This window comes from Mastacembelus armatus, unplaced genomic scaffold (assembly GCF_900324485.2).
Source record: "Mastacembelus armatus unplaced genomic scaffold, fMasArm1.2, whole genome shotgun sequence".
Classification (NCBI taxonomy): Eukaryota; Metazoa; Chordata; class Actinopteri; order Synbranchiformes; family Mastacembelidae; genus Mastacembelus; species Mastacembelus armatus.
The window spans coordinates 1-17,242 of NW_022872918.1; the positions used below are offsets into that span (position 1 = coordinate 1).

The window sequence follows — 17,242 nt, forward strand, 5'->3', positions numbered from 1 at the left end:
GGCCGGTCGAAGTGGGCGTAGCCGTCATTCACCGCCTTTTAAACTCTGAGCGCCAGGTTCTCAGGTGTTAGTCCAGTCCACCGCAGAAACACGCAGGCAGCTTAGGACGTAGAACCAGAGCTCGAACCTTTCCTCCCTCGCCGGCACAGACACAAACAGGCCATATTGGCTGCTGGATGGTGGGACAGAGATCCATAATCTTTGTTCTTGAAGGGGGGGGGGGGATGCCTCTTCTAAAGATTGCCATATGAAGATTTCAGGTTGACCACATCTAGATTCCGAAGGACCATTAAAAAACCGATCCTGGAAGGTGAGTGACAGCCTAAGCTAAAACCTAACCTGCTCGTGTCAGTTGTTGCTTGTGACAGCTCTGGGGAGCCTGGTTTTTATCCAACATTAACCATGTTAGTTGATTTTCTGGATACAATTCCAGTTAAGGAAATGATGTTGCACTAAATATTTAAAGGATCTTCTGGGTGCATGTGCAGTGATGAGCACCAACCAAATCTGAAGCCTGGTTTCCTTGAGACTGAAGAACCCAGCGTCCAACAAGCACTTGCTGTTGAACACCACCATGCCTTGTGTGTGTTAGTTTAATTTTCCACCTAGTGGTGATGATGACAGCAATTATTCTAAAGAGCTGATCCCCTTTAAATGTACAGGTTGACACCATGTCGAAGTATTGTCAGTGTTAACATCAGCGTTGACGTTGGTGTGTTCACAAATGCTACTTCCAACAGTTGAGCTGAGACCAGTTAGTATCAAACAGGTTTAATCCAGTGATGGATCAGAGAAGCAGAAGATAAAGGGAATCAGGTGTCAGACGATTGGAGGTTCAGTTGATGCTGCAGAAATAACTCCTGGTTTGAGTCGTGTGCCGTGGTTGTGCAGTTTCCAAAACCGGACAAGGATCCCTCTGATTTTGTGAATCGGCCGACTGTGGCGTGCTGCTATGATCCTGCTCAAGGAGAAAACAAATGCTGACATGTTTTAGGGCAGGAAGCTTCAGCTCCCCCACCTCAGCATGATGCAGAGTGACTATGTGACTGTAGCCCGGGCCAGTAGGCTTGTTGTGCTGTTGAACATCGAACATGGTGTCCCTCTCCCGGCTGTGTTGAAAGTGAGACAGATTAAACAAGTAAGATCTCATTAAACTAGATAAACACCAGCCCATTCGCTTTTCACTGTATCTGAAAATGGCTCTGCTGCTCAGTGTCATCAAGTACAGCGTGACCTTTAGGGTTTTTAAGAGTAGAAAAGTCCAGAAATCCAGACCAGCATTTTCACATGAGTTCAACACAACAGCTTTTCTGATATAGTTTGTTATATTTAAGAAATACATTTAATAAGAAACTAAACTCGACGGTATTAGACATGGCCTTGTCAAAACACAGGGGAGTAACAGTGCATATCACACTTGAGATTACTTCAGCTTTAGTAGCGTCGATGTAATACAGCACGTTTATGGCCGGGACGACGCCTTGACGTAATCGGTGACGACAGGACGTAGATTTGCGTGGATTGCGTCTCAATACGTTCATCGTCGGTGTTAATGGCGGCTCCCTCTCCCACGTGTGCTGAAAGGGAGACTTCATCCGAAAGGATTTGGAGCCAGGTTGTCGGACCGTGTGACAGCAGCGTAAGTTTCTACGTCGGTGAGTTTTTCTTTTTCGGTTGTTGGTCGGTGTCCGTGCCTGGGTGGAGTCCGCTGTTTCAGACAAGAACTCAGCGGAAGCGTAAACTAACGCTACAGCCAGACTAACTAGACCTACAAATGCAAACGAAATGTTTCGGCCTTTCCAAACTTTTATCTAATGACCCCAAAGTAGAGATTTATTCAGTAAAGATGAATGAGGTTGATCACGTCTGTCAGTGTCATTAGACAGGAGTTTGGAAAGGCTCCGTGATTCACATATTTCATGTAAAAAAAAGAAAAGATAAATGCAATAAATAGCCTTTCTGGAAGAAATGCAGTGGACATTGTTAGCAGAATAACCAACTAATTAGAAAATGATGTTTTGAGGCCCAGATTAATAGGAAACTGTGAGATTAAGGGAATAATCAAAAAAAGTTGGTAGATTGACTGATGAGGATAGTCACACGTGGGACCCGCTTTGTCCAAAACAGGGTTTTACCATCAGGCTACTGTAAATGTTGGGAGGACGCCGCCGAGCCCATTGGCTTTTTGCTGTGCCTGAAAATAGTATTGCAGCTCAATGTCCTCTGGCTCCTCGTAGCGCTGTGTGGGAGAGGGATCGATCCCCGCGCACAGCGGTGCTATTGAAACCGTGACATAAATATAAGAGGATCTGATGGCTCATATTTGCAGGAGAAAAAACAAAGGAACAGCTGCAAAGGCAGCTTCGCTCAGAAAAAACATAGTTTGTCTTTACAGCCGCCTCAGCAATCAGCGTATAAGTGCTAAAGGTTCGTTTCCTTGTTTACGTCTTGGGCACGTTGAATAGCGTCCATTCGATTGAACTGTGACGTTCTGAAAATACCCATAATTCCAAGGGGCAGAGTGATCAAGTAAAAGCAAGCTGATTTACTAACAATAAAAGCAATTGTGAATCCGAAAACAGCACCTGCCAGGTGACTATCATAGGGCGAGTGTTTGAGGCATGTGAACGCTCAGAGGAAAAAAACGGGCACCGTCAGTGTGACCGGGTGGGCCGCGATAGCCCATAAATAGAACTGGAGGCCATCTTGTCTGTTGGTGAGTTGTGGGCTCGCCGCTGCCTCCGCCTCCGTTGGTGTTACCGTAGTAGCTAGGCTGCGCGCGCATCCCGTCTCGGCCCCGGGTAGAATAGAATAGACAGGGCTACGGTGATAGCTGACCGCGCATATATATCCCGGTCCCGATGGAGGAGGATGGCAGAGGTTGACAACTCCCGATTTTTTTTTTCTTTTTTGGAGGTTCAAAGTTGCGCTGGATCGCTCAGGCAGGTTAGCTTAGTGAGTCGCTGACATCCATGTGCATGTGACTGATAAATTGCGGAGTAGCTAGTTTCGGACCTCTAAGATAAGGGACTCTTTTACAGCAGGCATTTGGATTTAGGAAAAGCTCCGGTACCGCTGATGATGCATTCCCTTTCGTTTTTTCCCAGCTAATATTAATGGTTCTTAAGGGCTTACTAGGCTACTTACTGAGAGTGGACACTTGGCTAATGTCACTATTAACACAATGCTCCTCCTGCTGTGAAAATATGCATGAACCAACTATGACCAATTTAAATTAATACCAGTCACTACATAACGCTGGTCTGGCTGTGAATGGTGTAACTGGTCAAATATTTATGCTAATTTCAGACGGGAACGGATAGGAAAAAAGCAGAATCAAAGTAAGCACTACACACAGATGACAGTGCGTTTGATATTAGACGGTTGGTATCACATTTCTGCATTATAAAGCCACATACCAGTAACATAATCATGACATAGTTTGCTTCCATCTAGTGGCAGGTGCAGTGCAAAACTTCCAAAACAGGCTTGAATTCATTGTTATAATATCCTCAATGCAAAATGCAGCCCTTTTGGCCTTCTCAGGTACCAATAATAGCAATGACTCTGTTATTCTATATTAGTATATTACATGTTCACTATCAAGCGCAGCATTTCAGGACCATCAGCAACATCCTGGCTGTATTTTAATTTTTTCTATGTGCATATGTCAGGGTTGTAAACACTTGCAAGTGACAAATATGTATCACAAATAATTGTAATGATGTTATAAAGTATAATAAATGAATGTGTCTAACTAAGGAAGTCCAGCTCTGTCCTGGGCTGTCCTCTGGACTCAGTGAGGGAGGTGGGGGACAGAAGGGTCCTGGCTAAACTAACATCTATGCTGGTCCATGAGTCTCACCCTCACCCTCTGCCTCTGCAGGAGGCCCTGCCTGCCCCGGAGAGCAACTTCAGTGACAGACTGATCCGCCCTCGCCGTGTGAAGCAGGAGAGATTCTGCAGGTCTTTCCTTCCTGCTGCTGTCAGACTCTACAATGAACACGACTAACACTGTACATTTGTCATCCATCTGCTGTGAACATGTGCAATACTGTAGTATAAGGTAAATCACACCAGTGCAATATGCTGTAGTCACTTTACCTGATATTTATTTATTTATCCATCGATGCCCATAAACTGTGCACACCCATAGCCACTTAGTACTTTTTTAATATTTTTCATTTCTTATTTATCTCCCGTCTTTGCTACCTCTGGCACTCTGCTGTGTACTTGTACTTTGCTGTTGCGACAATGCAATTTCCCCGTTGTGGGACAAATAAAGTAGAGTTTCTTATCTATCTGTCCATGATTAATTGAATTCACAATCCACATTAGATGACAAAATGTGCAGCAAATGTGAAAAAAAAAAAACCCAATGCATTTTATTTTCTTCTCAACCTTGGGATTTATTTATAATCGACGAATAACACGGGAAAAGGAAATGACCTATGAAAAAGGCTGAGCCGATCATCAACCAGAGGCCGGTCGAAGTGGGCGTAGCCGTCATTCACCGCCCTTTAAACTCTGAGCGCCAGGTTCTCAGGTGTTAGTCCAGTCCACCGCAGAAACACGCAGGCAGCTTAGGACGTAGAACCAGAGCTCGAACCTTTCCTCCCTCGCCGGCACAAACACAAACAGGCCATATTGGCTGCTGGATGGTGGGACAGAGATCCATAATCTTTGTTCTTGAAGGGGGGGGGGGGGAATGCCTCTTCTAAAGATTGCCATATGAAGCTTCCAGGTTGACCACATCTAGATTCCGAAGGACCATGAAAACCGATCCTGGGAGGTGAGTGACGGCCTAAGCTAAAACCTAACCTGCTCGTGTCAGTTGTTGCTTGTGACAGCTCTGGGGAGCCTGGTTTTTATCCAACATTAACCATGTTAGTTGATTTTCTGGATAAAATTCCAGTTAAGAAAATGATGTTGCACTAAATATTTAAAGGATCTTCTGGGTGCATGTGCAGTGATGAGCACTAACCAAATCTGAAGCCTGGTTTCCTTGAGACTGAAGAACCCAGCGTCCAGCAAGCACTTGCTGTTGAACACCACCATGCCTTGTGTGTGTTAGTTTAATTTTCCATCTAGTGGTGATGATGACAGCAATTATTCTAAAGTGCTGATCCCCTTTAAATGTACAGGTTGACACCATGTTGAAGTATTGTCAGTGTTAACATCAGCGTTGATGTTGGTGTGTTCACAAATGCTACTTCCAACAGTTGAGCTGAGACCAGTTAGTATCAAACAGGTTTAATCCAGTGATGGATCAGAGAAGCAGAAGATAAAGGGAATCAGGTGTCAGACGATCGGAGGTTTAGTTGATGCTGCAGAATAACTCCTGGTTTGAGCCGTGTGCCGTGGTTGTGCAGTTTCCAAAACCGGACAAGGATCCCTCTGATTTTGTGAATCGGCCGACTGTGGCGTGCTGCTATGATCCTGCTCAAGGAGAAAACAAATGCTGACATGTTTTAGCGCAGGAAGCTTCAGCTCCCCCACCTCAGCATGATTGCAGAGTGACTACGTGACTGTAGCCCGGGCCGGTAGGTTTGTTGTGCTGTTGAACGTCGAACATGGTGTCCCTCTCCCGGCTGTGCTGAAAGTGAGACAGATTAAACAAGTAAGATCTCATTAAACTAGATAAACATCAGCCCATTCGCTTTTCACTGTATCTGAAAATGGCTCTGCTGCTCAGTGTCATCAAGTACAGCGTGACCTTTAGGGTTTTAAGGGTAGAAAAGTGCAGAAATCCAGACCAGCATTCTCACATGAGTTCAACACAACAGCTTTTCTGATATAGTTTGTTATATTTAAGAAATACATTCAATATAAGAAACTAAACTCGACGGTATTAGACATGGCCTTGTCAAAACACAGGGGAGTAACAGTGCATATCAAACTTGAGATTACTTCAGCTTTAGTAGCGTCTATGTAATACAGCACGTTTATGGCCGGGACGACGCCTTGACGTAATCGGTGACGACGGGACGTAGATTTGCGTGGATTGCGTCTGAATACGTTCATCGTCGGTGTTAATGGCGGCTCCCTCTCCCACGTGTGCTGAAAGGGAGACTTCATCCGAAAGGATTTGGAGCCAGGTTGTCGGACCGTGTGACAGCAGCGTAAGTTTCTACGTCGGTGAGTTTTTCTTTTTCGGTTGTTGGTCGGTGTCCGTGCCTGGGTGGAGTCCGCTGTTTCAGACAAGAACTCAGCGGAAGCGTAAACTAACGCTACAGCCAGACTAACTAGACCTACAAATGCAAACGAAATGTTTCGGCCTTTCCAAACTTTTATCTAATGACCCCAAAGTAGAGATTTATTCAGTAAAGATGAATGAGGTTGATCACGTCTGTCAGTGTCATTAGACAGGAGTTTGGAAAGGCTCCGTGATTCACATATTTCATGTAAAAAAAAAAAAGAAAAGATAAATGCAATAAATAGCCTTTCTGGAAGAAATGCAGTGGACATTGTTAGCAGAATAACCAACTAATTAGAAAATGATGTTTAGGCCCAGATGAATAGGAAACTGTGAGATTAAGGGAATAATCAAAAAAAGTTGGTAGATTGACTGATGAGGATAGTCACACGTGGGACCCGCTTTGTCCAAAACAGGGTTTTACCATCAGGCTACTAATTTTCCATCTAGTGGTGAGATCAGACGAGATCGGACATGTTCAGGGTGGTATGGCCGTAAGCGATAGACTAACGTTCAAATGGTATTTACCTTTAAAAAAACAAACCGGTCTTAAATATATATAATCCTAACTACTTCTATTTGTAGCATTGATAGGTCTGGGTCTATAATTCCTTGGGCTGATGTAAAGGTGTAGTACACAGCTGTAGCTTACAGGCAGAAAGCAGAAACAGTTAGGACAAACTAGATGCTGAATATGTACTTTCACATTCTCAGACACAAGTGATTGTCCTATTTCTCCCTTCATTAATTTGTCATCACAAAGTTCAGTTAGCCTGCAGGAATATCTCATGCACTTTCCAAAGCCAGAAATCAGCCGGAACAACCACACAAATGAACACTAAAGGCTCACAGCTGGATGCATTGGAAATACTGGAACATTTAAGTGACAACCAAACCAAGTATTGTGCCAAGCTGCAATAAACTTACAGGGCAAAGTATATCTTTATTCAGTTTACATGTTTACTTACTGAATGGATCCCCACTGACAGATTTGTTTATAATGAAATTAATTGGTGTCCTGCTGATCAACACACACCAACAGAACGGTCCTCTCTATTATTGCTCTGCATTTGCAGATTTGTGTTAAATTATCACTCTCAAGTAAAACACTGGAAAACAAAGCTGCAGTCCTGATGAAACGCTGATTTTAAAATGTGTTGAGGGCCGCATGAAAACATTCCATGGGCCAGAGCTGGACCCCGGGCCAGTAGTTTGAACCCACTGCTGTAAAGGAGACAATACACAAATCAGGGCAGAATGAAGGCCGCCAAACTCACCACGTGATAAACCAGGACAAATACAGTGAGGTGCTGAGGATTGTAAACTCGATATAGTTTGTAAAGTGCTTCACCTTGACATAAGAAATAACTAAATGGTTTTGTTTACGGTCTCTTTACTCGCCTGCTGCTGCCCAGCACCAACACTGAAGAGCCAGTTGCCAACTTAGCCATTAGGTTAGGGTGAGATGGCACCGAGGGGGAGCTGCCACCCACACCTGCCCAAACCGTTCTGTGCAGCGGCTCGGTCCGATGGGCCAGGTACAGGGCTCCAGTTCAAACACAGTGTAGGAGAATGCTAAGATGCTGATCTGTCATTTCACACAGTTTCCACTGTGCTGACAAAATGGCTGCTTTAAATCACAATACACACTGTTCATTGCACAGGAGGAGAACAAATCAGATCCAGTGCAGGTGCTGGAGCGATATAGACCAGATACGCCCGGACTCACCACTGCTTACTGGGCCCCTGGAGTTTCCCTGAACAGTATTCAGAGGATCTGGACTTCTCTGAGTCTGCGGGTGGGGTCCCGAGGAGACGGTGCCTGGAGCGCCCTGGTTCTGTCTTTGTTGTCATGGTGGAATGAGGCTGCACGAAGCACATTACTGATCCCAGACCAGATGTAATGATTACAAGACTTTCTATGTGATGACATTACAGAATGGATGAGTACTGGCCACTGCACTGGTCCTTCAAGGTGTTTGGGTCACAAACATCAAGTGAGTGATGTCATTATAGAGAGACAGGAGGGGATGTCACAGCATCAATCAAACAACACTTTAAATTAACTAAAAATGTTTTAGTCAGATTAGCAATTTAGACTTGGAGCAAACCAGCTGAGATTATGTGAACCAAGGTGTAAAGGTTCCTGCAGTGGAACAGACTAGACAACAAACACAGAACTGAAAATACTTTTTATTCTTTCATTAAAATCCCTTCCAGTTTCTGCACCTGCATCAACTCCAGTGAGAGTTTTAGACAGACACAAAAGGTTCATGGAGCAGGTTATTCATCACTATACTGCAGAAGAAAAACTAAGCTACACAAGCCATACATATAAAAAATACAAACATGCCTTCAGATGTCAGGGTGTTGTAGGTTCTGCTTTTGTTTAACTCAGCGTGGATCCAAAAGCTGCAGCAAATTAAAGCTAAAAACCCAAGGGCAAGACATCCTCAGAGCAGAAACCTGAGCTCAGAGGATGTTTGGGCACTGGACACAGATGCTGCCGCAACATCAAGCAGAGTACATCCTGTTAGTGTCATATTTTAGTCGTTACCGAGTTTAACTTTACAACCCAAGTTGAACTGGTGGGGAAGGATTCTTCACAGTGCTCCCAAGTAATTTAACTAAAGGTTCTGGAGATTTTACATTTTAACCCCGGTGAGATTACAGGACCAGTCAATAACAGACAGCACAGACATGCAGCAGGACAAAGACCAGAGTCTCCCATGGGGGGCGCTGCAGAGCTGAAATGGGCCAGAGACACACACACTCACATCAACACACACACCATTCACACAGACAAACACACACACAAGGTGAAGTCAAAGGTCACGGTTTGGTCCAGACAAAGTGCTGTAGAGGAGCTTTACTTCCTGTCAGCTGGGGGTGGGGGTGCTTCCTGTTGTGTTACTTCGGCGCCTTCATCTTGGTGTCGTATGTCCCGGCATTCTTGTACGCTCCAACGTAGCCCGTGTTCTCCACAATCTCCTCCCGGCCCTCCCGACCTTTGCCCTTGCCGCTCTCGTCAAAGCGCTCCTTGTGTGATCCGGTGTAACGGGACGTGTCGGTCAGGCGATCCATGGCCGCCGTCTTCGCCACTTTCTAATGGAAACGCAGAGGACAGGAAATACATAATCAAGCCCAAATCACACCTGGTTGGTGTGAAGACACACAGGTGCCCTCTACAGGCACAGAGTGTTAACTAGAAAAAAAGGCTTCACACAGATCCCTGCTCAGTCCTCAAAGCAAAAAGCTTTAGAATGGCCTGGACCTGTTCCCTGCAGTTGGTGATGTAACACTGAGTCCCAATGTTAAACATGATCGTGTCTGATCATGTTAATTTCATGTAGTTTCTCAGACAGATGCTCTGCTGCCCTGTGGGTTCTGGACCACACCTGAGACCTGAACACTAAAGCTGAAGGGACACATGCTCATCTCTCTAGAGTCAGGTCAATGTCCACTTTCATGCAGTTGGCACAGAAACACATGAACAACTGTCCACACCAGCCTTACGTGCAGATTTTGCCCACTCACCGTCACTCCCACGTTGGTGGGCTCTCTGCCTTCCACCAGTTTAAAGATAGACTGCAGTGCTTCCTCCTTACTGTGACCTTTGAACCTCTTTGGGGCCAACTCCTCCAGAGCTCTCTGAAACTCCTCGTATGTGATGACCCTGGACGTCTTCTGTCTGCACACAAAACCACAGCACAATCAACTCAGGAAGATGAAATGGCACAGGAAATATCAAAGTTTAATTTTATTTAAATTAAAATTTAAAAAAAAAAAAAAACAGTAACTAATAATTATTTTACTAACAATACAATTCACTTTGTATTGCCTTTTTATTATACATGTTTTACAAATAAAATACAAATGAAATAGGAAAGCTGTTTGTTTACTCTGTGATCCTACTGATCACTGATAATAATACAATAAAACAGTGGGTCACCTGGTATCAAACATGAGATTAATAAAACGACATGTGATCAGATGATCTTGAAGAATCATCAGTGTGAGGAAGAGTCAGCGTGATGAGGAGTCAGTGTGAGGAAGAGTCAGCGTGATGAGGAGTCAGTGTGAGGAAGAGTCAGCGTGATGAGGAGTCAGTGTGAGGAAGAGTCAGCGTGATGAGGAGTCAGTGTGAGGAAGTGTCAGCGTGATGAGGAGTCAGTGTGAGGAAGAGTCAGCGTGATGAGGAGTCAGTGTGAGGAAGTGTCAGCGTGATGAGGAGTCAGTGTGAGGAAGTCCAATTAATCCAGAATGCCGCAGCCAGAGTCCTGACAGGAACTAGCAAGAGAGATCATATTTCTCCTATATTGGCTTCTCTTCATTGGCTCCCTGTAAAATATAGAATAGAATTTAAAATCCTTCTTCTCACATATAAATCCCTTCATAATCAAGCTCCTTCATACCTTAAAGACCTCATAGTACCATATTATCCCAATAGACCACTTCGCTCTCAGAGTGCAGGCCTACTTGTGGTTCCCAGAGTTCTCAAAAGCAGAATGGGAGGCAGAGCCTTTAGCTATCAAGCTCCTCTCCTGTGGAGCCAGCTCTCAGTCTGGGTTCAGGAGGCAGACACTCTCTGTACTTTTAAGGCTAGACTTAAAACCTTCCTCTTTGACAAAGCATATAGTTAGGGCTGGCTTCAGGCAACCCTGAACCATCCCTTAGTTAGTTATGCTGCTATAGGCCTAGACTGCCCGAGGACCATCGGTGCACTGAGCTCCCCTACCCTAACCCCCCCCCCTCTTCTCTCCCACCTCATGTATATTCCACCATCGAATGTTACTAACCTTGTGCCCTCTCTCTCCCCTAGTTTGTGCTCTCTCCCTCCCTCACACTCTCTCTCTCTCTGTACCTTCTGCAGGTGTCCCTGGTCCTGGAGCTGTTTATCGCTGATGTGCAGTTACTGGCCCCACCAACTTGCAGTGTCTATTTGTTGTTTATTGTTGCTGTTCTTTTCTCTCTGCTCTATCCACTCACCCCAACCGGTCGAGGCAGATGGCCGCCCAAACTGAGCCCGGTTCTGCTGGAGGTTTTTTTTCTTCCGTTAAAGGGAGTTTTTTCCTCTCCACTGTCGCCAAGTGCTTGCTCATAAGGGAATTGTTGGGTTTTTAGTTTTAGTTTTTGTAAAGTGCCTTGAGATGATTTGTATTGTGATTTGGCGCTATACAAATAAAATTGAATTGAATTGAATTGAATTGAAAGTGTCAGCGTGATGAGGAGTCAGTGTGAGGAAGTGTCAGCGTGATGAGGAGTCAGCGAAAGGGAGAGTCAGCGTGATGAGGAGTCAGTGTGAGGAAGTGTCAGCGTGATGAGGAGTCAGTGTGAGGAAGAGTCAGCGTGATGAGGAGTCAGTGTGAGGAAGAGTCAGCGTGATGAGGAGTCAGTGTGAGGAAGAGTCAGCGTGATGAGGAGTCAGTGTGAGGAAGAGTCAGCGTGATGAGGAGTCAGTGTGAGGAAGAGTCAGCGTGATGAGGAGTCAGTGTGAGGAAGAGTCAGCGTGATGAGGAGTCAGTGTGAGGAAGTGTCAGCGTGATGAGGAGTCAGTGTGAGGAAGAGTCAGCGTGATGAGGAGTCAGTGTGAGGAAGAGTCAGCGTGATGAGGAGTCAGTGTGAGGAAGTGTCAGCGTGATGAGGAGTCAGTGTGAGGAAGAGTCAGCGTGATGAGGAGTCAGTGTGAGGAAGTGTCAGCGTGATGAGGAGTCAGTGTGAGGAAGAGTCAGCGTGATGAGGAGTCAGTGTGAGGAAGAGTCAGCGTGATGAAGAGTCACCAGCGTGATAAGGAGTCAGTGTGAGGAAGAGGAGTCTGCGTACAGGACCCTGGTGTAGGTTTTTTTTTAATATTTTTCATTTCTTATTTATCTCCCGTCTTTGCTACCTCTGGCACTCTGCTGTGTACTTGTACTTTGCTGTTGCGACAATGCAATTTCCCCGTTGTGGGACAAATAAAGTAGAGTTTCTTATCTATCTGTCCATGATTAATTGAATTCACAATCCACATTAGATGACAAAATGTGCAGCAAATGTGAAAAAAAAAAAACCCAATGCATTTTATTTTCTTCTCAACCTTGGGATTTATTTATAATCGACGAATAACACGGGAAAAGGAAATGACCTATGAAAAAGGCTGAGCCGATCATCAACCAGAGGCCGGTCGAAGTGGGCGTAGCCGTCATTCACCGCCCTTTAAACTCTGAGCGCCAGGTTCTCAGGTGTTAGTCCAGTCCACCGCAGAAACACGCAGGCAGCTTAGGACGTAGAACCAGAGCTCGAACCTTTCCTCCCTCGCCGGCACAAACACAAACAGGCCATATGGCTGCTGGATGGTGGGACAGAGATCCATAATCTTTGTTCTTGAAGGGGGGGGGAATGCCTCTTCTAAAGATTGCCATATGAAGCTTCCAGGTTGACCACATCTAGATTCCGAAGGACCATGAAAACCGATCCTGGGAGGTGAGTGACGGCCTAAGCTAAAACCTAACCTGCTCGTGTCAGTTGTTGCTTGTGACAGCTCTGGGGAGCCTGGTTTTTATCCAACATTAACCATGTTAGTTGATTTTCTGGATAAAATTCCAGTTAAGAAAATGATGTTGCACTAAATATTTAAAGGATCTTCTGGGTGCATGTGCAGTGATGAGCACTAACCAAATCTGAAGCCTGGTTTCCTTGAGACTGAAGAACCCAGCGTCCAGCAAGCACTTGCTGTTGAACACCACCATGCCTTGTGTGTGTTAGTTTAATTTTCCATCTAGTGGTGATGATGACAGCAATTATTCTAAAGAGCTGATCCCCTTTAAATGTACAGGTTAACACCATGTTGAAGTATTGTCAGTGTTAACATCAGCGTTGATGTTGGTGTGTTCACAAATGCTACTTCCAACAGTTGAGCTGAGACCAGTTAGTATCAAACAGGTTTAATCCAGTGATGGATCAGAGAAGCAGAAGATAAAGGGAATCAGGTGTCAGACGATTGGAGGTTTAGTTGATGCTGCAGAATAACTCCTGGTTTGAGCCGTGTGCCGTGGTTGTGCAGTTTCCAAAACCGGACAAGGATCCCTCTGATTTTGTGAATCGGCCGACTGTGGCGTGCTGCTATGATCCTGCTCAAGGAGAAAACAAATGCTGACATGTTTTAGGGCAGGAAGCTTCAGCTCCCCCACCTCAGCATGATTGCAGAGTGACTACGTGACTGTAGCCCGGGCCGGTAGGTTTGTTGTGCTGTTGAACGTCGAACATGGTGTCCCTCTCCCGGCTGTGCTGAAAGTGAGACAGATTAAACAAGTAAGATCTCATTAAACTAGATAAACATCAGCCCATTCGCTTTTCACTGTATCTGAAAATGGCTCTGCTGCTCAGTGTCATCAAGTACAGCGTGACCTTTAGGGTTTTAAGGGTAGAAAAGTGCAGAAATCCAGACCAGCATTCTCACATGAGTTCAACACAACAGCTTTTCTGATATAGTTTGTTATATTTAAGAAATACATTCAATATAAGAAACTAAACTCGACGGTATTAGACATGGCCTTGTCAAAACACAGGGGAGTAACAGTGCATATCACACTTGAGATTACTTCAGCTTTAGTAGCGTCGATGTAATACAGCACGTTTATGGCCGGAACGACGCCTTGACGTAATCGGTGACGACAGGACGTAGATTTGCGTGGATTGCATCTCAATACGTTCATCGTCGGTGTTAATGGCGGCTCCCTCTCCCACGTGTGCTGAAAGGGAGACTTCATCCGAAAGGATTTGGAGCCAGGTTGTCGGACTGTGTGACAGCAGCGTAAGTTTCTACGTCGGTGAGTTTTTCTTTTTCGGTTGTTGGTCGGTGTCCGTGCCTGGGTGGAGTCTGCTGTTTCAGACAAGAACTCAGCGGAAGCGTAAACTAACGCTACAGCCAGACTAACTAGACCTACAAATCCAAACGAAATGTTTCGGCCTTTCCAAACTTTTATCTAATGACCCCAAAGTAGAGATTTATTCAGTAAAGATGAATGAGGTTGATCACGTCTGTCAGTGTCATTAGACAGGAGTTTGGAAAGGCTCCGTGATTCACATATTTCATGTAAAAAAAGAAAAGATAAATGCAATAATAGCCTTTCTGGAAGAAATGCAGTGGACATTGTTAGCAGAATAACCAACTAATTAAAAATGATGTTTAGGCCCAGATTAATAGGAAACTGTGAGATTAAGGGAATAATCAAAAAAAAGTTGTGTAGATTGACTGATGAGGATAGTTACACGTGGGACCCGCTTTGTCCAAAACAGGGTTTTACCATCAGGCTACTAATTTTCCATCTAGTGGTGAGATCAGACAGATCGGACCTGTTCAGGTGGTATGGCCGTAAGCGATAGACTAACGTTCAAATGGTTATTACCTTTAAAAAAACAAACCGGTCTTAAATATATATATCCTAACTACTTCTATTTGTAGCATTGATAGGTCTGGGTCTATAATTCCTTGGGCTGATGTAAAGGTGTAGTCACAGCTGTAGCTTACAGCAGAAAGCAGAAACAGTTAGGACAAACTAGATGCTGAATATGTACTTTCAATTCTCAGACACAAGTGATTGTCCTATTTCTCCCTTCATTATTTGTCATCACAAAGTTCAGTTAGCCTGCAGGAATATCTCATGCACTTTCCAAAGCCAGAAATCAGCCGGAACAACCACACAATGAACACTAAAGGCTCACAGCTGGATGCCATTGGAAATACTGGAACATTTAAGTGACAACCAAACCAAGTATTGTGCCAAGCTGCAATAAACTTACAGGGCAAAGTATATCTTTATTCAGTTTACATGTTACTTACTGAATGGATCCCCACTGACAGATTTGTTTAATGAAATTAATTGGTGTCCTGCTGATCAACACACACCAACAGAACGTCCTCTCTATTATTGCTCTGCATTTGCAGATTTGTGTTAAATTATCACTCTCAAGTAAAACACTGGAAAACAAAGCTGCAGTCCTGATGAACGCTGATTTAAATGTGTTGAGGGCCGCATGAAAACCTTCCATGGCCAGAGCTGGACCCCGGGCCAGTAGTTTGAACCCACTGCTGTAAAGGAGACAATACACAATCAGGGCAGAATGAAGGCCGCCCCAACTCACCACGTGATAAACCAGGACAAATACAGTGGTGCTGAGGATTGTAAACTCATTAGTTGTAAAGTGCTTCACCTTGACTAAGAAATAACTAAATGGTTTTGTTTACGGTCTCTTTACTCGCCTGCTGCTGCCCAGCACCAACCCTGAAGAGCCAGTTGCCAACTTAGCCATTAGGTTAGGGTGAGATGGCACCGGGGGGAGCTGCCACCCCACCTGCCCAAACCGTTCTGTGCCGCGCTCGGTCCGATGGGCCAGGTACAGGGCTCCAGTTCAAACCAGTGTAGGAGATGCTAAGTGCTGATCTGTCATTTCACACAGTTTCCACTGTGCTGACAAAATGGCTGCTTTAAATCACAATACACACTGTTCATTGCACAGGAGGGAACAAATCAGATCAGTGCGGTGCTGGAGCGATATAGACCAGATACGCCCGGACTCACCATGCTTACTGGGCCCCTGGAGTTTCCCTGAACAGTATTCAGAGGATCTGGACTTCTCTGAGTCTGCGGGTGGGGTCCCGAGGAGACGGTGCCTGGAGCGCCCTGGTTCTGTCTTTGTTGTCATGGTGGATGAGGCTGCACGAAGCACTTACTGATCCCAGACCAGATGTAATGATTACAAGACTTTCTATGTGATGACATTACAGATGGATGAGTACTGGCCACTGCACTGGTCCTTCAAGGTGTTTGGGTCACAAACATCAAGTGAGTGATGTCATTATAGAGAGACAGGGGGGATGTCACAGCATCAATCAAACAACACTTTAAATTAACTAAAAATGTTTTAGTCAGATTAGCAATTTAGACTGGAGCAAACCAGCTGAGATTATGTGAACCAAGGTGTAAAGGTTCCTGCAGTGGAACAGACTAGACAACAAACACAGACTGAAATACTTTTTATTCTTTCATTAAATCCCTTCCAGTTTCTGCACCTGCATCAACTCCAGTGAGAGTTTTAGACAGACACAAAGGTTCATGGAGCAGGTTATTCATCACTATACTGCAGAAGAAAAACTAAGCTACACACCATACATATAAAATACAAAAATGCCTTCAGATGTCAGGTGTTGTAGGTTCTGCTTTTGTTTAACTCCAGCGTGGATCCAAAAGCTGCAGCAATTAAAGCTAAAAACCCAAGGGCAGAGACTCCTCAGAGCAGAAACCTGAGCTCAGAGGATGTTTGGGCACTGGACACAGATGGCCGCAACTCAAGCAGAGTACATCCTGTTAGTGTCATTTTTAGTCGTTACCGAGTTTAACTTTACAACCCAAGTTGAACTGGTGGGGAAGGATTCTTCACAGTGCTCCCAAGTAATTTAACTAAAGGTTCTGGAGATTTTACATTTTAACCCCGGTGAGATTACAGGACCAGTCAATAACAGACAGCACAGACATCAGCCGGACAAAGACCAGAGTCTCCCATGGGGGGCGCTGCAGAGCTGAAATGGGCCAGAGACACACACACTCACATCAACACACACACCATTCACACGACAAACACACACACAAGGTGAAGTCAAAGGTCACGGTTTGGTCCAGACAAATGCTGTAGAGGGCTTTACTTCCTGTCAGCTGGGGGTGGGGGTGCTTCCTGTTGTGTTACTTCGGCGCCTTCATCTTGGTGTCGTATGTCCCGGCATTCTTGTACGCTCCAACGTGCCCGTGTTCTCCACAATCTCCTCCCGGCCCTCCCGACCTTTGCCCTTGCCGCTCTCGTCAAAGCGCTCCTTGTGTGATCCGGTGTAACGGGACGTGTCGGTCCGGCGATCCATGGCCGCCGTCTTCGCCACTTTCTAATGGAAACGCAGAGGACAGGAAAAACATAATCAAGCCCAAATCACACCTGGTTGGTGTGAAGACACACAGGTGCCCTCTACAGGCACAGAGTGTTAACTAGAAAAAAGGCTTCACACAGATCCCTGCTAGT

At 45.1% G+C, this 17,242-nt stretch overlaps 1 protein-coding gene across 1 annotated transcript; it reads right to left on the reverse strand.

Moving 5' to 3' along the window:
• Positions 1 to 8,373: 8,373 nt before the first annotated feature.
• LOC113131343 (tubulin polymerization-promoting protein family member 3-like) lies at positions 8,374 to 17,108 on the reverse strand (the record flags this gene model as incomplete). Its single annotated transcript, XM_026308444.1, has 4 exons — positions 8,374 to 9,301; positions 9,734 to 9,887; positions 13,366 to 13,462; positions 16,964 to 17,108. Coding segments are annotated over 4 exons (591 nt in total), but the record flags the coding sequence as incomplete, so codon positions are not given.
• Positions 17,109 to 17,242: the final 134 nt, after the last annotated feature.